The 27,660-nt window shown below is 39.3% G+C and overlaps 1 protein-coding gene across 1 annotated transcript in view; it reads left to right on the forward strand.

Annotated features, from left to right (window-relative positions):
• Nucleotides 1-27,660, forward strand: part of STK32B (serine/threonine kinase 32B) — a 113,193-nt gene that overhangs the window by 70,027 nt on the left and 15,506 nt on the right. Inside the window, exons 5-6 of the mRNA XM_010147634.1 lie at nt 10,752-10,789; nt 19,420-19,509. Of these exons, the coding sequence (XP_010145936.1) occupies nt 10,752-10,789; nt 19,420-19,509 (128 nt within the window). The remainder of the gene's footprint in view (nt 1-10,751; nt 10,790-19,419; nt 19,510-27,660) is intronic.

A 27,660-nucleotide genomic window follows, 5' to 3' on the forward strand; every position in this document is an offset into this window, starting at 1 on the left:
TGGATGGGGATGGAGCTTACTAAGTTCCACTGGACCGAACTTAGATCAATTAATATTTTAGGCTTTTTGAATTTTCAGATTAGATCAGAACACTGGAAGTGACGCCCCTTGACACTGCAAATCCTCTGTGTATAACAGACTCCAGAAAGTCCAAATGGAAATGACTGAGTTGATTGAACATATTATTGCACCATTTGCTTCTCAGAAGATAAATTTATGCGTGGACATCCTGGAGCAAAGTAACAGATTATTTTACTTTCAAGCAGAATTAGTGGATCTCATCTGTGCTGGAATTGCCTCCTTACTCAAAAGAGAAATAACTAAAAAAGATGCATTCCATTTTATTTATTCCTGTATAGCTCAGCTCAGCAAAAGCCATGCAATGATAAATTACCTGTGTAACTTGTCTCTGTCAGTGAATTAACCCAAGTTTAAATATGTAAAGATCAGGACCAGTACTTTAATTTTTCATCATCTCAATCACTTGTTTCTGCATTTCTGTCCACACGTATGACCAGTGGTTTTTATTAACAAGACATTGTTTCCTCATTCTGGTTTTAGTCAGACACCATTAACACTTAAAGCCAATTTCTGACCTGAACTATTCTACTGGATTTGGTGTCAGATGTGGTGCCTTGTGAAAACACATCCAGTTTCGTAAAAACAAGCATACACAAGATGGTTTTTTCTTTACAGATCTTTCATAACCTAATACCGCATCTTCTCAGCTAATTTTCAATTTTACTGTGGTCATTAAATTTCAGAATTACAGTGATTCACAAGGTCATGTCATAGCATTCGCTAGAGCAGGACTAGAAAGTTCTGAAAGTCCTTTTATGACAGTACAGTAAGTGGTAGCAATTACTGGTGAGATCTAAGTGAGAGGATGTGAAGCTGCATTCAGAGGTCTGGAGCAGTCAGAAGCCTTTCATTCCCATACATCTAACAGGAAATAACATTAAAGAACTCAAAGATTCTTACTATGATTTTGTTTTAATACCATTAAATATTTCTTGAAACTAGGATGAATGTTGGTCAGGAACAAAATCTAAAAAGATAAATGACTGATGAGGTGTTGATGGAAGGAAGACAGGATGCATCAGACTTCATTAAGACTATTTCTTGAGCAAGCACTCTTGGTAGGTCCTCTGCACAGTTCACCCCTGGAGGATGTATCATTTCTGTTCAGTCATTATAGAAGCAAATCACCTCTGACCAAATTCATCTCTTGGCTGTACAGTGATCAGTATATATTGACTTTTCTTTCACCCAAAGCTTCAACAAATTTGCCATAAGAAAACCTCAGTATGTATGTACTTACTTTCTTCACAAACTGCATGCCTTGGACGTGTATGTTTGTGAATCTAAATATCAAATAGGAATGAAATATAGTCCCTATCTGTGAAAATCAGAATTTGTTCACATTTCTTTCTGTAACTGGAAGAGATCCCTTTCTAATGTATGATATAGTTCACTTCAGTGCTTTGATAGAGTGATGTCTTATGTGAATGCAAATAATCCATAGCTGAAACATATATTTCCCAACTCATTGCCAATTTATGGGTGTCAAAGACTGTTATACAGCTAATATTAATCTTAATGAAAATTGTCCATAACTACTCATATCACATTAGTTTATTATTATGTGGCAAGTATATGTTTGTGATTTAATGTGAAACATTGATGTGACTAACTAAACCTAAAAAAAAAAAAAAAAGCCTAACAAAAAATAAAAGGCTCTGGTCAGGTATATTCTGTAGTATACAAATGTGTTATGAGCAAATAATTGAGAATAATTTAATATTTGAGGCAATCAGGTACTCAGTAAACTGAGGTTATTGCAATTATCCCTGCATGACTTCAGGTTGTTATCCAGAAGTTGTTGCTTTAAACTGTGCTTTTTTTTCATGGTAGCAGCTGTCCTCTACACTTTAACAATTGCATCTAATAGTCAGTGAAGTCTCCTACTCTTCATAGAGCATTCCCTAAATCCAAGAATACAACCAATGCTCAATTTCAGTCATTACTGTTGGGACTATTTTTACAAAGAGAAGGCAAACAGGATTGTGAAGGTCATTGTAGGTTAAAAACCAGTTAATGTTTCTGGGTTTGTCCAGTGAAAATGTAATTTTAAATGCCTATTTCTGCATAAGAAAAAAAAATTAATTTAAGAAATGTACTGAATAATTAAGAAAAAAATACTTTAAACTCAGTATTTCAGGATTTATCCTACACAACACACATTTAGATTGTCAGCACTAAAGACAAAAAGTACCAGAAAAACTTCATTAGGGTTGAAACAATGTCTACTCAGGACAATGAAACAATGTCTACTGAAGACAATGTAATCCTTCCATTGATTGCAAGGGCCTTTGTCTGGATCTTGCTTCTTTTACATCCTTATGAGAATGCAAATTCCATCTAATTTAATTTCTCTGTTGGATATTATGAAACAATCTCTGAGAAAAAAAACAAACCCAGAACCTTAGCATTATGCAAGGGCATAGGCTGCCTTAACTGTAAACCAATGGATTTTAGTGATATACCTGTAAATATGGGCTTACCACATCCAGACTGAGAAGCTTATCCTGTAACCCATGGAGTTTTATTGTCAGTGGTCTCTAGGCAATACCACTGCCCCTGGGGGAGGTTCATTATGGGCTGTAATGCTAGGTGTGGCTTATAGGAAGCTACTCAGTTGCTGCTCCTGACCAGGATAAAGACCTCTTTGCTCCCTGCAGAACTTGTCTATACATAAAGGATCATGGGAAAAAGATCAGGTTGGAAGTGACCTCAGAAGGCTTCTAGTCCAACCTTCTGCTTAAAGCATGATCAGCTATGCATCAGACCAGGCTTTCCAGGGATTTATGTAGTCATGTCTTGAAAAACTCCAGGGATAGTGACCATACAACTACTCTTGGCAGCCAGTTCCACTGCTTGTCTGTCTCCACGGTGAAAATTTTCCTCTATGTCCAGTCTGAACCTCTCTTGTTTCAACTTACACCTGTTGTTCATATGATAGATTCTGTCTTTTGAATTAAGGTAAGTCTTCTGTCTATTCAAATCAAAACAGTCAAGAGCTGCTTTTGAGAATCTAAGACTTTGTTTCATGAGCTGGACACAACTGAGTTATTTTTGGTTAATGAAGAGTTGAAACCTCAATGGTCCTTGTTTAGAGAAAATCAATCATCATTAAAAAGTGGAAATACTCTTACAAAGTCATGCTGGTAAAACTGCTATCAACTCAAATGCTCATAGATGTTACTGTGGGGTTTTAGAATCTCACAAGAATGGAAATGTGCTAATACATTAAATCCTGCTCTGAGCCAGCAAGGCAGAGTGAAATTCATCAGACATAAAGTTGAAAGTATGTACTTCAGTTTTTTTCAGATACCAAATAAAGGGCTAAGGGTTACTACACATACTAATTCAAAGCAATCCAGAACTGTTTTAACTGAAATATTTTCTCTGATAATATTAAAGAGCAGCTTGGACTGGCAAAGAACAGCTGCCTCTGTGTTGGAAACACATGAAAACTTTTGTGAAAGAGGGAGAACATATGGGAAAAAGCAAAAAATCACAAATTTAAACATGGCAGAAACGAAGCTTGTTGTGTTTGTATGTTTGCTGTAAAATGTGAAAGCAAAATAAAACAGATGTGCAGTGTTAGTTTTTCAGTTCTTACAGGTTTAAGGAAAAGCTTAGATCTTGAATTTGGCATTATTATTGATGGGATTCAGAAAGGTGAAGGGAAGACAGCATCTGTACTTCCTGTAGAAGAGTTTTCCTTGATCAGTGGGATTAATATTAGCTAGAGGAACTCTCACTGGTAGTTCTGTTATTCACATCAATAACTAAAACACTGTATAAACCTCTGAAGCATTTTTATACATTTATGTCTTGTAGTAATCAACTTGAGTTTAATTGTCAGCTGTATAAATAAAACCGTGTTTAGTTCACTTCAGTTTTATGAATCATGAATCTTGTTTTCATGTTGTAAAAGCAAGTAGAAAAGGTCTATTGACCATCTAGATACAATTTATTTTTTGATATGCCTGTCACATTGCAACTTACAGATCTCTTCTGTTAACTGAACAACCCTAATCTATTAATTCCTTACTCCCAGCGAAATTTTTTATTCAGCATTCCCCAGATCTTTTCTTTTTTGACTGATTTCTTTCAGATGCTATGAAATCAGGTAACCCAAAGGATTTACCTTTGTTTTAAATTAGAGCATAATACATTTTTTCAATATTTTTCAGTAATCTACTTAGAATTAGTAGTTATCAATATGAACTGGTAGTCAATGAACCAGACAGTAATTTTTTTCTTCAGGAAACTGGGCCATTCATGGTTGAATTCACCAATCACACATCTTTCATTTGTAGATCAATGTTGCAAGTCCAGTCGATATCAATAGAGATCAAAAGCCCTGATTGCTAATTCGTAGCAGTACCTGTGAAACTTTTTTGGAGATTTTTCCGGCTTTCAAGCTTTAGAGCAAATGGCATCGTCACATGTTCTTCAGTCTTCTTTACTATGACTCTGACCTACATAAGGGTCACCAAAGTGTGACCTCTGGAAAGTTATATATGGTTATTAATCCCAGTGACTAATTCAGAATCCCCTCTTCTGATGTACGTATGTAATTTGTGTCTATTCTCCATTTTATCTGGCACTGGCAATATAATCACCTGGTTCTGCACATTCTTACTGAGATTTCTGACAGTCCTCTTCAGGTGAAATTATCTTAATTCTTTTACCACTTCACATAGCTAATAAATGTTGTGTTACACCTCTGCAGTGCTGAACTGTAGAACATTTCAGTTTTAACCTCCTTTCATTCTGAAGATAGGCTACTTATTCCTACTACTTTTTTCATAAGCACTTAAGCCCCATGACAAAATTTAGCATGTGGAAGCTCTGACTAGCTTCCAACTGCAATGGAAAACCAAAGACTCGCTAAATACCACATATACAGTTCTCTCCCAGGTCTCTTCAATCTTTCATGAACTTCCTCGTAGCCAAAAGCAAGGGTGAATAAGAATGATGGACTTTGAACGTGGATACATTATTTTTCATAGACTCACAGACTAATTCAGGCTGGAAGGGACCTCCAGAGATCTCTAATCTAACGTTCTGCCTGAAGAAGGGTCAGCCTTAAGATCAGACCAGGTTGTTTGGGGTTTATGCAGTCAGGTCTTGAAAACATCTAAGATGAAAACAGAATGACTTCTCCATGCCTTAATTCAGAAATCTGCTTCTACCCTACTTAGTAACACCAGGAAGAAGCATTGACAGAAGTAGTAGTTAAAACTGCAGATAATTGAACCACAGTCCTTTATAATCATTGTGAGCCTTTCCAGTAAGTTTAGGGTACTCTGACTGGAATATGCAGTGAGCGTTAGTGAAGTCACACTCATGATTTTCCTCCACGTAGGGGGAATATATTCAGCATTGGATGCCCATTCAGCCTGGATATTATAGAAGATGCAAATAGATTATTAATCATTCTTTCCTACTTGGAAATGATATGCAGCACCTTCTTACTGTACTTTCACCCTTCAGGCAGCTTTAGTTTGATATTTGTAGCTAAGGCAATTGAAGAAAGCTAGAAATGGTTTCACACACAATATCAACAAGTGGCAATTAAACTGTGATTTTTCCAGTTTTTCTCATTTGTCTGTACCTCTGAGTTTCTTGGGCTAGCTGTTATATTAGTTATGCCTGGTCCTGTCACTGAGCAAGACTTTGAAGGTTTCTCTACTCCCATTTCTAAGTTGCTTTGATTTTTATGTGTGTAGAAAGGGTTGAGTAGTTTTGGTACAGACTAAAAATGTTGTGTTTATGAAATCAGTGTCAAGGACACTGCCGTAGCTCTTCTGGTCATCACTTGATGAAAGGTTAGAGGGCAGCCCAGGGCTCTTCCTAATCCAAACTGTGAGTGAGTTTGCACCTTGCAAAAGTCCTTCAATTTCTCTTATGAGCTGGTTCAAGATACTTGGATTATGAAATGAGAGTTTCAGTACATTCTCTTAGCTAGGGATATGCATAACAGGAAAACCCTGAAGTTAAGGCGCTGAATTTTGCACCTTGTTATGTGAACATGCTTGCTAAGGGGAAAAATGTTTTCAGAAATATTGATGTGTAGTCAAAACAGAATTTCACTTACTTAACATGTTTGAATTTAAACTGCTTAACTGAAGAGTTTTCATCTTTTTAATCCAGCTTCCTACAAAACCAGTGTTTTTACTATTTAAATGAATTTAACTAGAATATTTATTTAAATGAACTAGCTGTCAGAAGCCCTCCATTCTGAATATATCCAGTAACTTCAATTGCAATGTTCCTAGACCTGACAAGTCTACCCATTGTCTGTGTTGAAAATTCCCTACCCTGTATCCTGCGGGCAGTGGTCAGTACAAGGGCAGAGCAACAGACTCGCCCCTCTGCAATCCGTGGAGCTTTCAACAAGCTGCCTCTGAAGGGGAGAACTTTCAGATCCATGCTGTAAACCGCATAATCGAGTGCTGCTGGAAGGCACACCCTTCATGGTGACTCTCCGCTTTGCTTTCTCACCTGCCATGTGAATCTATGCATCATGTTTGTCTCCAGGCATGGGATCCCAGAACAGCAGCATTGTGCTTAAAACACTTGTCCACCTTCTGGGTTGGTAGGCCATGACTTACTTGCTGTAAAAGCAGTTTAAAATAGCTTATTTTGAGATTTGAGGTACAGTTATGAGTCTATCAAGTTGCCTGAGGGACTGAAGGGTTGGGCTGCTCTGTGCAAGGCAATACACCCTGTTGTACCACCCCCCCCCCCCCCCCCTCTACAGTCCTGCCTCAGAGCAAAATGAGCAAAGTCGTCAGAGCCCATGGTGAGGAAGATCTCTTAGGTAGGAAAGGCTTTACGCCTGTGTGCATCTGTATCAATCATCACCCACTGCCTGAATTAGTCACAGAAAGATAAGCACAGATCTAATTTTACTACTCGACTTTCTGAACATTACAGATGCAACTGCATGAGAAATATATTTGATGATACATACAGTTGTCAAGTGGATTTGTCAATGTCTTTCTGGTGGCAATAAAAATGTATAGTCTATTTAATGGTGCAATACCATAGCAGATACTCAAATTTTTTAAACTCATCCTCTTTGCAGGGGGAAAACATAGCGATAAAGGATGAGGAAAAGGCTGAGCTACTTAATGCCTTCTTTGCCTCAGTCTTTAATAGTCAGACCAGTTGCTCTCTGGGTACCCAGACCCCTGAGCTGGAAGACAGGGAGCAAAATTAATATTGACTCTTGACCTGCCTGAGGGTAGAAAGACTCTACAGAGGGATCTGGACAGGCTGGAGCGATGGGCTGAGGCCAACTGCATGAGATTCAACAAGGCCAAGTGCTGGGTCCTGCATCTGGGTCACAACAACCCCCTGGAACACTACAGGCTTGGGGATGAGTGGCTGGAAAGCTGCCTGGTGGAAAAGGACCTGGGGGTGTTGGTTGACAGTCAGCTGAATATGACACCAATGGCATCCCAGCCTGCAACAGTAACAGTGGGACCAGCAGGACTAAGGGAGTGACTGTCCCCTTGTACTGGGCATTGGTGAAGCCACACCTCAAATCCTGTGTTCAGTTTTGGGTCCCTCACTGCAAGACACACACTGAAATGCTGGAGCGTGTCCAGAGAAGGGCAATGCAGCTGGTGAAGGGTCTGGAGCACCAGTCCTATGAGGAGTGGCTGAGGGAACTGGGGGTGTTCAGCCTGGAGAAGAGGAGGCTCAGGGGAGACCTTATCGCTCTCTATAGCTCCCTGAAAGGAGGTTGCAGAGAGGTGGGGGTTGGTCTCTTTTCTCAAGTAACAAGCAATAGAACAAGAGAAAAGGGCCTCAAGTTGCACCAGGGGAAGTTTAGATTGGATATTATGAAAAATATCTTCACTAAAAGAGTGGTCAGACATTGGAACAGTCTGCCCAGGGAAGTGGCTGAGTCACCATACCTGGAGGTATTTAAGAGACATGTAGACGTGGTGCTTAGGGACATGGTTTAGTGGTGGACTTGGCAATACTTAGTTAGTGGTTAGACTTGATGATCTTAAAGGTCTTTTCCAATCTAAACAATTCTATGATTCTTAAAAAAACAGACAGAAAAGGCACAGTCTTGTAATCAGCAATCCCTGGGTGCTGCACCATTATGCCCATGGCACTATACACCATTATACACAAAGCTGAATTTCTCCTTTTGATGTTTTATTTTCAGTGAAGTACTCATTATTGTACCATTCCAATTCCTAATTTTTATTTTCTTTAACAGGGGAAACCAGTTTGGAATAATGTTGAATGTAACATTGATTTTAAGGAAGACATAGAAAGGCCCTAATGTACTTGGGTGACCCCCAACCTTTTTACCTACATGAGAAGTGCAGAGTCAGATTGTGCTTGCTTAACTTTGTGAAGATGAAGTTGAAAATATTTACTTCAACAGTCAAAACTATGATGTGCTTATTTCCATTAAAGTCATTGCTATATTCTCCAGTCATGGATCAACCACAAGGACTATTCAACTTGAAATCACAATTCCAACTCTTATCAGGAAACAATTATCAAAAACCTGAGATTGTTTTCTTACTAGAAAATATATTTGATACCAGCTTAATAGTAGCTCTTCCAAAAACTGTCTCATCAATTGAGAGATCAGATATAACATTACATATAATAATGTATAGAATTTCTTACAGTAATTCAGCCAAAGAGAAGTTTTTCACTATAAGCAAAGATATTTGATCCTACAGTTCACCTGTAACTTACAAACTTCACCCATATGCAATCAGGGGAAGGAGAGATTTTGATAGGGGGAATGAAATGCCAAGTAAGGACAGGGGAGAAGAAAGAGACAAGTCAGAGTTTGGAGATTCGTGGGGGACATGGGCTCTAGGAGAGATTTCCCTTTATGTTACACATATAACGAGAACTGCGGCTGAATCAGGCAATTATAGATGGCCTGTAAGTTGTGCATAAATACAATATTTCACAGTGAAATATCAGTATAATTTTACATTTCCATTCCAGATGGTAATTCATAGTGAGATCCTTTTCCTTATACAGACACATACACATCCTACGTTATTTCTAAATGTGCAAGGAATGATTCAAAGTAATTTCTTATTTATCCTATGTTTCCCCAGCTGTTGATACACAAATTGTAAACATAATCATAGTATACTTCACAACTTCATATGATTCTCAAGAAGGGCTAGAAAGCATGGAATTCAGAATACTAAACTGTAAGCATCCTTCTTTTGTCAATAAAGGTGTAGAGTTTGGGTGATGACTGAGCTCATATCATGCAAGAAATATACATATTATAATTGCAATTGCTATCTTATTTCTTTCTGATGTTTACTTTAGAAGTCATCCTCTAATTAAAATAAAATTTTAAAAAAAGTGTTCTAGTGTAACATATTTGCCTTTTGTAACATTTTGCTTTTTTCTTTAATCTATTCACGGGCACATTGGACAAAACTTGTTAGTGAAATCTAAGTATGTATTAGTATGTATTTTACTCAGGATAGGATTTCCTAGGAAATATTTAAATTGCAATAAACAAGCCATCCCTTGGCTAAAAGAAATTATACAGATGGACGTGTTTGGGGTTCATTTGCATATTCATTCGGCAGCTTATTTTGACAATTTACAGTGCCTTTTCTGTTGAGATAAGTGGAAAATTTAGCCCAAGGGCAAACCTTTTGCTGAAGGTGGACTGATGCATTTCCCTTCCGTTCTGGCAATGCAACACCAAGAACATGGCTTTGTAGTTGCATGAAGAGCAAGCTGCCAGTGAAAAGGGAGTGCCACATCACACTGCTGCATCACACTTGGTGATACCCAGGGTGAGCCGAACCAGGACCGATCCAGGCTGGCAAAGGGAAGAGATGTGTTTCCCCCAGAACAGGTCCACACCATGAACAGTGATGCTGGACCAAGAAAGAGGGTAGGAATGCCACAACAGTGGCAAAATGCTGTCTCCATCCCTCCTGATAGCAGCATGAACATAGGTCAATGGAAAATGGTCCTGAAAGTGCAGGTCTCTAGGGCACTGTTGTTCCCTTGTGCCAAGAACAGCAGAGTTGGGCTGATGCTTCAGCACATCATCATCTCCATCCTCCTTTAACCCTACTCCTTTCCTCAGCACAGCACCTGCCATTACAGACAGCCAAGTGAGGATTTGGGGGCTTAAAGTAGAACAGCTAGAAGTACCCAATTACCATAAGATGGCTCGCAGGACTCTACGATATGTGAATGATCAGGCTTGTGCTCATGGCAGATTAGTGGGGTCTGGCAGAAAGGGTAGATCACTGATGTTTCCAATTAAATGGTTTCTTGGGTCTATCAAGTGCAAAGTCCCCGAGGCAATCAGGCACCTCCTAGATGCAAATCTTCCATCTCGTCATTCGCGCTGCTATAAAGAATAAAGTACATAGTCTTGAAAACCAAATCCATGTCAATGCTAACCATATGAAAACAAAGCCACGTGAAATGGAGACCTAGAGACCCTCTTTAGTATGCATGTTTTCTCAGGGCAGTAAGAAGATGTAGATAAAAATTATTTGCCTTCATGTATGACATGGTTTTCATTGGTTTTGTAATGATTTAAGTGACTTGGTCCTCATATCCAGATGGGGAAAACTTTAAAATTGCAGGTTTTCTTTTGGCATGAAATGTAATGCATTCCTTTCCTTATTTTACAGGGACATCAAACCTGACAACATACTACTGGACGAGCATGGTAAGTGAATATTGACTGCTTTCTCTCAGTTATCTCTAATTCTGGAGATCTCAGTGACATGCTCATGACATGCTTTGTAAATCAGCCTCAGGTATTGGATTCCTACCTGAATCTGGACTTTTTCTGTGAAGTCCCTCTGTCTACCTTGTGGATTCTGTAATTTCCTTTCCTATTGCAAAAAAGTATATGCTGATGTGACACTTGCAAGACCTGAAGGAGAAGGAATTTAATATGAATTGAGATCACCAGGGACACTTGATAAAAAGAACTTAATATTTTATTAACAGGATTACTGTGAATCGCCATAATCCCTTTTTAGGGGCTTACCAGTAGAACAGTACTAAGCACTTATTTTCTCTTTTAGAACTTCTGAACGGCTAAGAAAATTTACAAAGCAAATTATTTCTCATGTAGGGATCTGTTATTTATAAAACTTTATTTATAAAGTTACTTTCCTAAATTTAAATAGAGAATTTGGAAATTTTCCCCTAAGACTCTAAAATGTTCATGTCTCTATATGTAGTTCTGGCTTAAAAAAGACTAGACAATATAATCAGCTTTCAACTTTCAGTACTAATTCCATGATCTCAAACAAAAAAATATGTGCTATGAAAAAAAAAAAAAAGACATCTTATTCCTTTAAAATTAAATTTTACACATATACACTGTCTATGAAGTATTTTGCTAAAAGCTCATGCATCTTTTTGTAACTATTCATAGGAAGAACATGAGAAAATACAGGTAAAAGAAGGAATTAAGCTTGTATCCTTTAGAACAGAAATATGTATGTGAGGAAGCCTAAATGAAAAAAGCAGATGTGTGTTTTCTACTGTGGGAAGACTTGTTGTGTTTTGTTCACCTCAGAAATTGATTAAAAGCAGTTAATCTTTGAGAAAATATAAACTTGAAATGATGCCAATGTTACCATTATCTTTCAAAATCCATTGCAGAGCTGCTGGGTATACAAGTTAAAGTTGATTAAAGAGGTAACACTGCAAACAGCTGGAGTTTGTCCCTGGGAATATAGAAGCCAACAAAGGCATATAATGTTGGCGTTTTAAACCATCTAGAATTTTAGAAATTTAATGTTCCAAACCCTTAAGAGTTAATGTTCGCTGGACACTAACATCAACAAATAGGCATGAAATTCTTGTCTTTAAGTTCTGGGTGAATTAAAGATGTCAAAAGCAACTTGAAATGACTGCGAGTGTGTTAAATCTCTGATTGACAGCGTTAGAAATACAACTGCCCTTATCTCTCCCTACCCCTCATCAAGGTCAATTACTGCACAAAATCAGCCTCTTGCAAGAGCTTTCCTATGGGGACTCAAGCATTACAGAAAAGAAGCTACATAAGAGTGAGCAAAATTAATTTTTTTTTTGCGATTATAAGCTGTCAAGGAACAAAATTATCTGTAGCCAGCCTGCAAATTTTGGGATGAACAGCACCTTTTCTGCAAAACAGCAGAATACTGCTGGTTCCTCAGTGCACACCTGCATACAAGTGGTGAAACGACCATTCTTCTCCAGACTTGCAAATAGACCTTGGTCAGCAGAATTAATTAGCTCATGGATCTTTGGTTCACAGACCTGTTATGCCATCAGGACACATAATTCTCTCAACCTGGATAAGGATCCACACACTTCAACTTACTAAATGAGGTGACAGCAGCAGGACAGGTGTCTGCACAATAACTGAAAGACATAGTCACATTTTAGATCATCGTATTCATTTTGGATGTCTGCACTATGCACCAGTATCTATTTCTCTTTGATGACTAATGCCTAGGAAATTCTGAAAAAAGATATAGATATCCACCTTATAGATATGTTTTGCAAAATGGACTCTATTCTTGAAGTCTATAAAAGCTTTCATTGTGCTGCAACATAGTAACATAATTTTTAGGAAATCATCAGATTTCACTTAATAGAAAAATGTGCTGAATATGGGCACCATAACTGTAGAGGAAGCATAAAAAATTCACCTAATATGAGTCTAATCAGGTGAACAGGAAGGAACTTTATTTTAGCCTCTGGCGTGTAGGATGGCACAAGAGTTTCCTGTATGCTTGACTTTATCCCTAGGCCTTTCTTACAGTTCATTAAACAAACTGTGCTTACACAAAGTGTTATGGAATTGAATATGCACAACCTTTAGGACTGAGAGTTTGTCTCAGTGAGTTAGATTTCTTTGACCTCACTGAAGAAACCTGTTTTGGCTGAAGTCAAAATGAAATGTTATGCCCTTCACATTGCCTTGCATCTTCAAGCAATTAAACTGGCTGATTTTCATAACATATACCAAGATTGTAGATTACAGATATTTTTGCTCATTAAAACTAGTTTCACTTCAATTCATCTGTATGGCTTAGGGAACATACCTCTGGAATAGTGAAGTAGTGAAAACAGGAGATTTTTCTTAACCCATAAAAATCATCAAGCTAGTTTACAAAGAAAAAAACCCACGAAAGTCTGTACAACATATTCAAAATCATTCTGGCAGATGAAGCCTGAATTTTCCCATATGCTTTTCAGCAAAGCCACATCTCAACTCTGCTGAGCACAGGTTCTGATGCATCAGCGGAAATAAATGTTTGATGATGACAACAAGTGTAATGCTACATGAAAATTGGGTAATCAGCTGCTTAAAATAGTGTTCAATCCCTACCAGAAGATGACTGCCTGGTCTGCTGGAGAGGTTCTCCATCCCACAGGGGAGACTCATCTGAGGAGAGACAGTAGTGGTGTTTTCAAGTTTCACTCTCTGGAACAGAATTGGACCTCTGTAAGGAAATGAATGCTGTCCATAAAGCTCTTTTGTTACATTTTCTTCTCAGCTTTCAGAGAAAGCTCTTCTTCCAACTAACACTAATCTCTAAACTTAGTAGTAGTGCTCTGTTCTGCTAACATGTATCTGAAAGAGAATTCTTCCAGTGATAGCTGAAGGGACTACCTGATGGTTCAGAAGAACTATTACTATTGTATTGTACAGAGAAAACCATTATAGAGTACTCTTAATAACAGTATTCAGCTTCCTGTACTATTTCTCTTGTTTTAACGAATTGGAACAATATAACTGAAATAATAGTCTTTAGAACTTAAAGATGGTAAATCTAATCCATGTTCTCGGTTTTTGGTTTTTTGGTTTTGGTGGTAGTTTTTTGGGTTTTGTGGTTTTTTTTTTTTTAATATCAAAGAAGATAAAGCTGTCTTTAAATTTTTCCATGATCTCTTAGCTATGATGCCTAAAGAAATGTGGAATACGTAAAATGTAGAAAAAGAAGAAGTGGCAAATGGATTAGTACATTGCTTTTTTTTTTTTCAGAGATGATAACATCATTTCTACAGCTATTTGGTAACACCATCGATATTAACATTTCAGGTCATTCTGCAGAAATTATGAGGCTCTACTTGATCATCCAGGTTTTGCACTGTAAAGAATGACCACGCCATTTCACACCCTGTTTTCAGGAAATTTGCAAGGGTTTGATTTCCTCTCATGCAAGATTTTTGGGGTATCATTTCATAAGACCCAGCAAGGTCTCTGCATGATTTTCCAAGGAAGAACTCCCTGCTGGGTGAGACCCAAGGCCTTGTCTGGTATTCCGTCACAGCCAGTAGCAAAAGAGATACTATTCATGGGGACATGTGCTTTGCCACTTCTAGTTATAATATGCTTCTGTATTCCCTATCAATAACAATTTTTGCATTAGGATATTAGGGTACGTCTGTATATTCCCTTCAGAACATGAATGAACCTTTATCAATGATTTTGTCTACTGCCTCTTTGAAGCAGCTGCTGATATCGGCCTCTACAACCTCCTGGAGCAACATGCTGTAGAAGTTCACAATCCTTCATGAAATAAAAGTGTTTTCTTTCATCAGATTTGAAACATTCTCCTTTCAAAAACAACATCCCCTACTTCCAGAGTTGCAGGATTGGGTAAATAATAGCTTACAATCACGATCTTCATGATATTCAAAAGCTCCTTCAGTGCTCTCCTGCCACAGCTGAAGAGCCTCAGCTTTTTAAATTTCTCCTTATAAGGCACCACTCCATTCCCTTTGCCCGTCTCTGTTGCTGTAGATAGTGTTATGGATATGCAAGCTTTCAGTTTCAGAACAGAGGAGCAACCATACTGGATCAAAGACTCATCTAATTGAGCTTCTTATCTCCAAGAGTTTTCAAAATTGAATGACAGAGCAGGATATAAAATGAGGCAGGTTTTTGTTGGTCTTCCCCCACGTACTCACCCAGCCCCCAGCCTAAGGCATTTCCCGAGCTGGCTGGTTTCCATGCATTTATTAACTTTATGTGATCTTTCCATGGTCTTTTCTGGCGCTTCCTTGAGTTGAGAAAACTTTAAGCATCCTTAACATCTTGTGGCAAAGTGTTCCCTATCTTAAACACAGAGTATGGGAAAACTCACTACTTGTTGTTTGTTTGTTTGTTTTGAAGGTGCTGTCTCTTAAGTGCCCCAATTGCCTCCCATTTCTGGTGTTGTAACTGCTTCCTCACGGTTCTCCATCTTAAAATCACTCATAAATTCAATATTTAGAACCCGTGTTTAACTTCTGAACAACAGAACTAGCAACATCAGTATTCTATATGGATGATGGGAGACATAATGTCTCCACTAAGATGTACCTGGTGTGACTGCATTAGGGCTGGTTCTTATACCCACAGACAATTTTCAAGGACGGTGTCTTCGCTTAACCCTGCAATGCTGATTAACAAGATGAGCGTTCTGAGCATAATTCATTCACCTGAAGCTATCTACACTTTGAAAATATATTTGAAACTTTTACATGCCTACACGGCCATTAAAAAGCCTACCCTTTTGAAATGCACAGCCTCGCTGAACCCGTCTATAGCAGTACAAAAAGGTTTCTAACAATCTCCCTGATGATAAGTGGCAGACTGCCAAGTCATACCAAGTTCACACAGATACGAGCGTACACTCTTGTACATAGTACAGATGAACCTAGAGCAATGCTTTTTAAATTGTTCACAGGGTTTGACCTTCTGAGGGCAAACCAGATCTCAATTTGCTCCAAAATGCTACTGTGTTGAGATTTCCCATCAGCTCTGATGCATGCTGAGTCAGTGGCATTAACTCCAGGCTGGTATCTCTTCTCTGTGCCCTCACATTCACCCCTTCGGTTTCAGATTCTGAGAAATTCAATGAGGTTTGAAATCGTGTACATTTTCTTCTGCTAAATATTAGTCAGCCAGCCTCAGCCACCTTTCAAGATTTGTTTTAATTGGCATTATGATTTGTCCTCATTTAGCAAAAATTAAATAATAGTCCAAACAAAGATAATTTGCTGTTTACCTCGGATACTGGTATTTCAGGCCATGTGGAAGAGTGAGGCAATAAAAGCCACACAGCACTTCTGAAGGGCTTGCATAAAGCTTCTCAAAGTCATACACTATGCTGTAGGTATTAATTTACGAAATTTCCCTGTTAACACCTTAACTGGAAGCTGACAAGAGGAATGCAATTTTTGAAATAATTTCCACTGAGATACTTTCTGCTTACAATGTATATATCAGCATACATGAAATCTTGGCAATCTGAGCTTATTTGAAAGAGCCACTCTGCAAAATGCCAGAGGAATGTGATCATTTGCCTTTTTTCCCCTTCTCTCCACCATCATATCATCATATGCGGTCATGCAACCATGGGGATTAAGCAATGAGCTCTTTCAACACGATACTTGGATTTCATTAGGTACTGCTGAATTTGTTGTGCATTGTTCTGCTTCACACCTCTTAAAAGCTAAACCCAAGTGACACTGACATACAGCTTAGTTCAATATTGTATCTGTTACCTGAGAAGGGAGCCAGGGTACAGGCTTGGTTTTGACATATAGTTGATCACAATAATATCCAGAAAGTGATATCAAGTGCAAGGTGTGAAGCTCAGATGGGAATAAGTCCCCACGAATTGAAATTTTGAAAACGGTATGAATTAGCCAGTATCCCAACATATTCACTATATCAATAGCCACCTTTCCTCTCCCTATGTGCAATAGTTGCAGTAAGATGTATTAGAGACTGATTGGAAAGACCCCTATAGAGAATTGTGTTCTAAATGTTTTGAAATATTCACACCAGTAATGAAAAGCCAAAAAACCAACCAACCAACCAAAAAAAACCCCAAGTCACTAGGCTTAAAAGAGATGAAACCATTCAGTGGTGTGCATAGGCAGGCAGAGCTCAGGCTGGATGTTAGGAAAAATTTCTTCATTGAAAGGGTTGTCGGGCACTGGAACAGGCTGCCCAGGGAAGTGGTTGAGTCACCACCCCTGGCGGTATTTAAAAGATGTGTAGATGTGGGCTTAGGGACATGGTCTAGTGTTGGACTTGGCAGTGCTGAATTAATGGTTAGACTTGATGATCTTAAAGGTCTTTTCCAACCTAAACTATTCTGTGATTCTTTGATCTTCCCAGTTCATCCCTTACCTAGTAGAAAGGCATTTTTACCAAACACCATCAACCAGTGTATACAACAATTCACATGTGCTATTTTGGTTTTGTTAAATGAGAAGACATCTAATAAAAGGGAGAGAAAACAATGCACTGTAGGAGCGGCAATTTTCATTGCAAATCAACTGTTTGGATCAGCCTGAATGGATATTATGCAATAGGTGTTTTGCAACAGTCTATCATGCTGGCACTCTAATAGGGAGCATCACTTACAATGCTGTCATTTAAATGACAGAACTTTATATTTATCTGTCAAAAAAAGAGAAAGTATTAGCTTGCTGAGATCCTTGCAGTTTTTCATTCTATGGCACACACGGAATTGCTTAAATCTACTGCCATGAGGTGTCTGTATGTGATTCAGTTATCTTTTTCAAGAAATCTTCTGCCATGGTGTTTTATTACTGCAGAAATAAACTGTAAACATGCTATGCTTCAGCCACCAGTAAGGGGGAATACCAAACTGAAATCCAATGGCAGGCTGTTATTCTTGTTACGGCAGCATAACAACTCCTGCCCTTTACAAAGTGCTCATTTTCATCTGCTCACAGTTTTTGTCTGCTCTGTGCAGATGTCTTTCTGGGCTGGATGTCTTAGGAGGAAAGTGTCAATAAAATATAAAGAGTTTTTTTGAGAAAACTGTAGAAAGCATGCAAACCATTTCATCAAAAACTTTGAAATGCAGAAATGAGGTCTCCTATTTGGAGAAATACCTCTAATTTTGGCAGTGGAATGTGCCTTCTTCCTATTTTCTATTCAAAAACAACAGGTCTGGCTGAATTAGGAGGCTCAGAATTTCAGTTCACATACGCATGGCTGCAGACTTGTTAGGGTTGGCAGATGCAACTGTCTGGGGTCTTTGAGCAGGATCCAGGTTAGACTGTGGGAGCATCATAATCTTTTGTTGAGACTGTTGTTCCTCAGTCAGGCACTGCAGCTAACATTCTCCATCAGTCATTTGTTGCACTCTTTTCATCTTTGGCAGCAAACATGATAACAACTTCCCTCACTTAACAACTGCATCATGCCCAAAGCCTGCTTCATTTTGTGGGCTGAATGAGGTTGAGATCTTGAGAAACACAAAAAAATCCCAGGAACCTGTCATTCAAGAGTCTAGTTCAACAAGTGATATATTTATCCGAGTGCAGGGCTAAGCCGGGGAAAGCAGTACCTTTCCCTGTACTCTGTCTTCCACAATGGCATTGCCAGATGTAATCACAGACAACAGAATGTTCTGCGTCACTCCTCAGTGTAAAACTAGTCCTTAAGTGGAAAACGCCAAACCTGACAGCTGACTTATCAAATTAAAAGTCTGCAGACACATTTCCAGGCTGGATTTGCATTGTTTACCTGCCTATGGCAAGCCAGGATTAACAACTATTGCTTCACTGTAGTGGAGCAATTTAACCTATGCTGCTTGTAAACCACCCCAGGAAAAAAATGATGACAGCAGGTTTGGGCCACCCAGCCCAATTAGCTCAGTTTAAATCAGCTGTCTGGCTGGTCAGGCAGCAACTCCATGGGCTGACTTGTGTCACTTATCTTTTATCTTGCAACCTGCTGTCAAATGAACGGTCATTTGAGACCTGCTGACATTACATACACACTCTTCTGCTACCATGGATCTAATTTTACAGTTAACGTACGATAAAAATACCCTTCTTCTTTTCAGTTCCCTTTTTGCACTAAGGAGACTCAAAAAAAGCCAGGCTGAGAGTAACCTGCAGCGTATGCGATAGCAGGCAACGTCACAAGTACCTGAGAGTGCAAGGGCTGGCTCTAGTTGGAGATGAGGAGAGCTAGATTTTACACATAGCTTCACAAAATTTGGTGCTGTTCCTGCTCTAGATGACAGTAGCTATCCCTAACGTTCACAACAGGAGGGGTTTTGGCATGACCAGGAAAAAAAAAGTTGAGCAATGTGAGCAGATAGTGGATACAACCATCCAGGAAAAGTATTCCATCATTTTGCTGCCAATATGATTTTTCCAGTTATGAGCAACATTTAATAGTAAGTTTCTATGAATTGTTATGAATGTTTCCTAATTATTTTTTCCATTAGCATGTAAATGGTAAACAAAAGAAGGAATATTTGTATTATGTGCTAAATTAACTTCTGTTTTTACTTTGTGTAATTGCAGGACATGTTCATATCACTGACTTTAACATAGCAACCATAGTGAAAGGCTCAGAAAAAGCTTCTTCTATGGCTGGCACAAAACCCTATATGGGTAAGTTTTCAAAACTACTTTAAGAAATGTAAGAAAGCACACGCATTTAAGGTTGACTAATGGTACACTGAAAGGATTTTAAGTTGTGAAAGCATACAATAAATGTGATCAACTACTACTTTTTGACGGTACATGTGTTACCAATGAAAAGCATTGGAGATGGAGGGATTGGGCTTGCTCTCCACACTGTTTTTAGCCAGGTTCTGTTTGGTTTTGTGAAGCTAATTCAGGAGAGTTCCAACTGTGTTACTTCCTGCAAACCCCCATATCTGGAGACAAGAATATATGATTATATTTGCACCACTGGGGCTATGACCTAGCAGAGAATGTACCTAAGCACGTCCTGAATTGCTTTGCCTATACTAAGTTCCTCAAAAATGTGTCTGAGTCCTATATGACTAACCGCTTAAGTGTTTGCCCTATGGCTTTTAGGGGCATTAAATATGTTTTAATTATGTAATTTAAATGCATAGATAGATTGAAAGCTGAGAAAGTAAAAATCACCTGTCCTCGTGTCTGTTAAGCATCTTGGCTAAGCTAATAATTCAAACTTCCCCTGGAGCTGAATGACAGAAGACAACCCCTGGAGGTCATTTGTCCCACTAAAGTTAGGCAAGCTTCCACAGCTAAGAATAGGTGTGATTTGTCCTGTTTGTGGCTTCCTACACATCTACAGTTTCACGGCTGTCTGTACATAAAATCTGTAACTGTCATTGCCTGTGGGGCTACCTAGCTTCAGACTGAACTTATGTGAGTTCTGGAAACCAGACTAAGAGATATGTGTGTCTGCAGGAGACTTTCTCAAACAGATATGCTCAGGGCACATCTAACACCCATGCACTGGTACAGCACTGATAAATTACCATATTCTGAAAATTATCACTCAGGAAACCAAAGGCCGATGTGTTACCACAGTTCTGCATATTAGCATAGGAGCAAAAGCATGCAGCCATGAAATAGGAATTAACAGGTATGTTTTTTGTAGCACAAAGAGCACTGTGCCAACCTGCACGTAAAGCGCAGGTATCTGCAGGGTGTCTTCGTACCAGCTGTGGGACTGGGTCACAGCAGTCCCAGGCACCGGAGCACAGTTGTGTTTTCGGATATGATGTGGTTTGGGCATGAATCAGCTAGCACTCTCCCATACAATTCCCAGGGAGTTAGCAGGGGCTGGAGCCTATTCCCGCTGAGCAGCTTGGGCATAGCTGTCCTATTTTGGCAGAGAACAGGATAAAATAACACGTGTAGCCACACTGTGACGCTTGGGCTTATGGCCAAGGTACCGACCCAATGCTGGTTATATGATGCTTATAAATGTACTCAAAACAGAACAAGAAGCATTTTAGGTAGCCCCAACTCAAACATCTAAGTTATGCAGAGTAATGAGGTTTTAGATGAAAATTTTCTCAGCATTTTTTATTGATTAGTTTAAGCTGTCTAGTTCAGTGTCACTACCTAGATGAGATGGCCAACACTGCACAGGCATCGGATATAGAGCATTGGAGACCAAGTCCGGGTACTGAGCTTCCCCTCGGGGCCAGTGCCTGAGTGTTTGATGTTGTACCACAGGTTCTCTATTCAATGTGATGAGAAGGGGAGGGATGCTGCAATCTTAGTTATACCTACAGCTTTAGTTTAGAGAGGGCTTGCTTGAGCATTTTTCCCAAAATGTGATGGGTATAGTTATGAAAGAAACCCAAAACAACAAAAACTCAGGACAAAGAGCAATTTTTCTGTACAAGTAATTTGACCTCCTCCAACACATACAAATAGCTGTAAAACTAATTACTGTGAAACTAACTACATCACAGAAGGGCCCTTACATGCATGATGATTGAAATGTTGAAAGATTCCAACATTTTTATATGATAGTTTTGCGTTTCTGTAAAAAATTCATGTCTCGGAGCTCACACATTTTGCTTAAATAACTGCCTACAATCTTTTAGTAGCCATTGTCTTTAGATGTGCAAATTTTTATTACATAGATTATTCAAAAGTACCCTTGAAGAGTAGCCATTTTGCAGGAGCTTTAACACATTCAGAATAGACATTTTCAACATTTAAATGTGATGATGACAGCAGACATAACAATAGAGTCTTTTCTGAGATTTAATTTGCTAGTCAATTAAATGACTGTTTTTATGGCCCTCCATTTTTTATCTTGAAGCAGTTGCACAGTTTTACATTATAAAGCATAATTATTACGAAAGCAGAAAAAAACTTGAGTACTTGCTTAGGGGTCAGTTAGCATTTTGGCATCTGTCTGTCATAGCCTGAATGTGTTTAATGAAGAGATCATCTGGTGGCTAATGATCAGAAGCAGATTAGTTAAAACAGCTGTACAAAAGTCTATGTGAATAATCTCCAAATATTTTGCTGAGAGTTAACGGGAAACTTCTTGTCCTTTGGAACACCTTTCAGCCTGTCTCCACACACAGATGGACGGCCACCTTCTTAGTTCATTAGTGGTCTCTGTTGGCAGGCTTTTCTCACAAGAAAAAAAACTAGCTATGATCAAACAAAAGCATAAAAATCTGTAGCAAGTGCTAAGTGCCATGATTTGGTATTTTAAGGATAAAATTATGAAAAATAATCCGCTCCTTTTGGAATTCTTACCCTGCACCTTCACCCCAAAGAGGAGGAGTAATTTATTCTTTATGTAGCAGGTGTTCACAAGAGACAGTACAAAGAAGGAGAATGCTGAGATTCACCTTAGAAAACCCACCTATTCAATGCAGAGGTATTCCTTGTATTTAGAAGGAAAATACTAATCTCTGGGATAGATATGTCCCTATAACCTTATTGTTTTGTAATCATTCGTCAGCTTAATGTCATAGCAAATAGTTTCTCTGACCTAAATTTAGAGTACTGAGCCTCATTGCCTTCTCAGGGAGCTAGATGAACTCCTGGAAGGTCTAGTGAGAGCCCAAGCTGACCCAAGGAAGGAGGTAAATTATAGACCTGGAGTGGAGGAAAGATGGGAGATGGGAACATCTGATGAACTGCTGTCTTGGTTCACCTCAGCTCATGAAGCTGTTCTGCCACCAAACCCTCCTCCCCACACATCAGGTCTCCCCCATATCTAACAATCCCACAACAAGAAGCAGCAGAACAAGAAAAATGCTCTCTTGCCCTTTACGAAGAGGCTGTGACACCATCCACCAGCTTACCTTCTTTCCAGTGTGCTTTCCTCACCTCTTGGAAATGCAAAAATACTGCAAAAGCTGCAAGTGCAGACTTCGCTACTCAGAGAGTCAGAAGAGTCATCCTTGCATTCATTTGAAGCTGTAAAAGGACAGAAAGCTTTTAGAGCTGTAAAAATACTCTGTTTCAGGTGAAAAGTGAGAGGTGAGCATTCTCTGTGGCACAGCATGGGCATCAAAGCTTCAGCAAATCTCAAATGCTAAGAATTTGACAGATATGGCCAGACACTCCTTGGTGTTGTTTTTTTCTGTAAGTGCATTGACTTCACTTCACTTCCCTTCACTTCCTTTCCTTCTTAAACATACACCTTTAGTTTCAAGAAGAATCCTATCTTTAGTGAAATGCCACAAAAACTTTCCAGTTGCTATGCTCAAATTAAGAAAGCTTTGGGTCCACTCCTGATAGTTATTTAAGACCATATGTTTTCTGGCTTTAAGGCTGTATCACAGACTTTCCATATGATTTTGCCTAAGCCATTAAGACAATGAGAATAATGGAAAAAAAGACTCTGGGGGGTTGGGAGTAAGCTTTCATTGCCAGGAATAAATTCCTGGCAATGAACCACACTTTAACATCAATGTAACAAGACAAAAATCAACTTCAAATCACCTGCTGTGTACCAGAACCAAGGGGTTGCTGTAAGACATGCTTTACCCTATGCTGGTTTTCTTGATGATGAATGCATGAAATGTGATGAAAGTAGTTATCCCCTCTTGGAGGTTTATAAAGGCTTACTCCCATGTGGATCCTGTTAAGTTTAATCAGACATGAGGGCACTCTCCAGCCTTTCCCTTAGTAGAGGTACTTACAGGTTTTCTCACTTTTTCCTATGGCCTATTTAAGGAAATAAACAGAAAAATGTTGTCTCTAAAGCCTCCATTTCTATTTGAAATCTAACTGAAATAGGCTGAGAAATTGCTAGGGAGCGATTTGCTCAGATGCAGCATGACCACCTAAACCTGGTATCCAGGAAAAAATGCAGTGAATTGATATTGTGCACTAGCTGTTCTGATTAAGATACCTATCTTGTAATGCTAAGCATGGAGTGAGTCAGCTCCTGCAGCCTTTGCTTAATCCCGCTTCACATTAGCCTTTTTGCCCCTGAGTCTTTCTCAGCTGGAATTTTCCCAATATTGCTACTTATTAAATGGTTATGCAGAATGCAATGTATCCGACCCTGAGAGTTTGTTCAGAAACCCCTGTAATTTCTCTACATTCACTCTTCCTAGCAGATTCATTCAGACAAGTGAAACACCTGGCACACAGGCAACAAAAACATGGACAATGGTGACTCTGGAAGGAACAAGGCCAACAGCCTGGCAGGACAAGCCACTTGCAGCTGCTTCTGCAGCTTTACCTCTCAAAGCCATTGACCTGAAATCAGGTCAAGTGAAATAGCTTCTTAGTGTTCGGAGGCCTTCAGAGTTTCTGTCTCGTACCGCTCAGAAGGCTGCAGTTTTGAAATACAATCAGTGCCTGAAGCTGGTTCAGGAAACCCATGTGTCACCTGTGCCCGATTTTGTCATTACAAATCCACTGCCCAAACCTTCTGCCACACCTGTGATTGAGGGTGTTGTCAAGGGTTTTATTGTAGGAATAGCCCTTTGAAAACACATAATTTTTAAGGCTGTCACCCCATGCTGGCAAGCAATGCAAAATGTCCTTTGAGACCTCTCTGATTTCTGGCAGGCGTGCCTGCTGCCAATGAACAGACACAAGCACTTGTGGGGGATCCCCCTCAAGTCTGCACTGGGACGTGGACCAAGAAAGACAGCTCAGGACAGGACATGTCCCTCTCTGGTGCCGAGGACATTCAGCTGTGGCTCTTTCTTCCTGCAGAAGGCTTTTCATTAGGCCTCTTGTGTTGAAAGAAAGGGTCCATTTGCCTGGCTGGAAGTACTCGTGTCAGCGTTTGCCATTTTCAACACTGTTCCATCTTTGTGAGCAAAAAACACCTAAATGTTTCCCATATTGATCCCTCAGGCAGGCTGCAAGAAACACACTTGTGTCTCAGAGAATGTGCTCTATGCTGAGCACCCATTTAGGGTAACTGCCCTTTCCCCTGCAACAGGCTGGTCGGCTACAAAACAAAATGTTAAATACTAAAGCACATCTAGGAAATATTACAGGTATCACCTTTCATTTATGTCTCACTCTGGAATAATTTAAATGTATTTAGTCCTATATAGCATGCTTTTTCTCACTGAAACGTTTCCTTTTGGAATTATCAGTTTCCATATATCTGAATATTATTTGTGAGTGCTGCAAAAAACCTTTCCATTCACAGGTTATACATTTTGGGGGTTTAGGACTTGTTTAGGGTTTTTTTTTCTGTTTCTGCTCATAGGAGGCATAAGGGGTTTAGGTAGAGGTTTTGTGGTTTTCTTCAGCAGAAGCTGAAGCTACCCAAACAATGCACCGTGACTTTACTTCAAATCAAACCAATAAAATACATTTTATGATATAAATACACCTGACAAAAATCCAAAGCCAATAAAATCAGCCATAAATTATGTGAAAAGTTTCAGCTACCCCCTTCCTATCATACAGGTTTGTTATCTCAGATTTTCACAGCTGCTTTCATAGTTTGCTGTCAGGGTGAAGAATGGCTGTGCACCTGAGATTACCAGAGGAGTGTGGATTTACAGAGGTCCACTGAACTTGTAAAATGTATGAGTCACCTGTGTTTATTAATTAATGCTGTGTGGGAGTGCTATTGGAGTCAGAGGAAAGTTAGTGGATGTCCTGATATCAACCTTACAGGTAAAGTAAAAAAATCCTGTAGGGCTGAATTTGAGTTAGATGCAGTACAGTAGGGACAAATTTGGAGTTGGACTTTCAAAGGTGTTCAGCTTTGGTCTTCCTTGCACTTGTACTAAACAGTGCTCTGATATTAAATAGTGTTTTGCAGCTCATTGCTTTTTGAGTGCAGTTAGGGCAGTGTTTAGGTTTTTAAAAATCCCACCCTTTTGATACGAAGGACTGTAGGAGAGAAAGCCTGCCTATCTATAAGATTTCACTGGCAATGTTGCTAGCCGCCCCTTTGATCCCAAGAAATACCATGATGCCAGCCTGAGCTGAAAGGCTCCTGTTTGTTCTGATAAGCAAGACAGAGGGCAGGTGTAGGAAGCTTTGAGTTGCTGAAATAAATACTCACTGTAATGATGGGGTTTTCAGCTTGTGCTAGGAGCACCACAGCTGAGGGGATTAGGCTGCAAGTGGGTATTCAGGTTTTCTCTCTGCTCTGATATTATTGAGGAGGCACACAAGCAGCTGAAAAACTCGGGAAATAGGAAAGAAGTTCCTGTTTCCAGCTGTTTTTCACCTCTCTCTACTCTCTGACCTGCTGCCATCCTTTGAGATCTTCCAACAAAACTGGTAATGTAATAATTTCTTAGACTATTTCAGTCAAAAAAACCCCCACACTGAGTTCAAGTGGTAGTTTTGGCTTGAGCTTTGTTTTATTTTTTTTATCCTGCCTGAAAAGGGCCTGATCTGATGTGGAGCTCTGCAGGCTGATCTGAGGGGGAAGAGACCTCCAGCAGGGGAGGGAGAGGGGGCAACAAGTGGGGACTTCCAGCTGCCCAGCGAGAAGTTTCTGCCCCCTGGATAACTCCTGCTCTGTGGTCAAGCCATGCAACCCCCCAGGTTTTTGCAGGCATAAACTGATGCAAAGAGTTGCTGTTAGGAGTATGTGAGGCAGGAGCACATAATAGTCCTGATGCATCAGGATACTGTCCTGCGAATCCCTGGTTATCCAGATCAGTTTGTTTCAGTATTGGGGCAGAACAGCTGCTGTCCATACACTGGGCTGGTCTTCCAAATAGCAAATGGTTAGTTTTGGACACAACCCCTTCAACAGTTTGCTAGAAAAAAATGACACTGCAGCCACTGTGAGCTTTTGGATAGTGTAAGGAAGGTACTTCAGTGTCATTTCATACTCAGTAATAGGAGACCATGACGTGTTCATTGCGGCTGGTCTTTCTTTCACTGGGGCTAGCAACTTGAAGTTGTTTCCCTGAGATTGATCCAGATGTTCAACCAGAAAGGGCTTCTCTGTGCTAACATGAGGGCAAGAACTGGGTTCCGTTCAGTGGTTGAGTAATACAGAGGGTTTTATGAAGACAACACTTGGAGTAAGTTTGAGAGAGGTTGTGTGGGCATACAGCAAACACACAAGGCAGTCTAAATGCAGTGTCTGTGTTCAGGTAGTGGTATCTAAAATATTTAATTTGATTGAATAATTGCATTAAATATGAGCATTAAAACTATTGAGATGTATTATGTGACTAATTATGTGACTGCTGAACAAGTCTAGACCTCACACTACAAAATTGCCAGCCCAGCATGGTCAGGCTTTAAGCAGCACTTTGCCTGATACAACACAAGTTTGCAGTTGGCTAGTCTAAGGCTCTGAGTCAGAAAGCTGTCCCTTATAATTTAGACCCTTTTAGCACATGAGAAAGTAAACGCTACAAGGTAAATTGATAGTTTACCAAGTCCATGTTTATATTCGGGGAGAGGGAAGTTGCTTTATTTTTTTTTTTTTCTTAAACAGTTTCTCCTCTAAATAGATGATTACTTGTCATCGCTGTAGTTAGATTTCTGTTTTTTATTTAAACCATGACCTACAAGAACTACTGACCTCTGAATTTACCTTTCAGAGAAAAGTGAAAGTTAATATTTTCTCATCACAATGCTAAGAAAGCTGTTAATATTTCCCTGAACCATCCCAGTTCAAGGTTCTTGGAATATTATTTAAAAAATCAAGTTCATTTTTCATTCAGCTCCATCTGTCATCCATTAAGCCTGATTCAGCAAGGTGAAACTATGAATGTATTATATACATCAAGTCATTTGCTCATATAAAATTTGGACAAGTCTAAACTTCTAACAGCTTATCCTGTGCCTGTCAATCAAAGTAGTGTTTATACCATGAGCACTGTA

The sequence above is a fragment of the Eurypyga helias genome, unplaced genomic scaffold, assembly GCF_000690775.1.
Source record: "Eurypyga helias isolate BGI_N326 unplaced genomic scaffold, ASM69077v1 scaffold7932, whole genome shotgun sequence".
Taxonomy (NCBI): Eukaryota; Metazoa; Chordata; class Aves; order Eurypygiformes; family Eurypygidae; genus Eurypyga; species Eurypyga helias.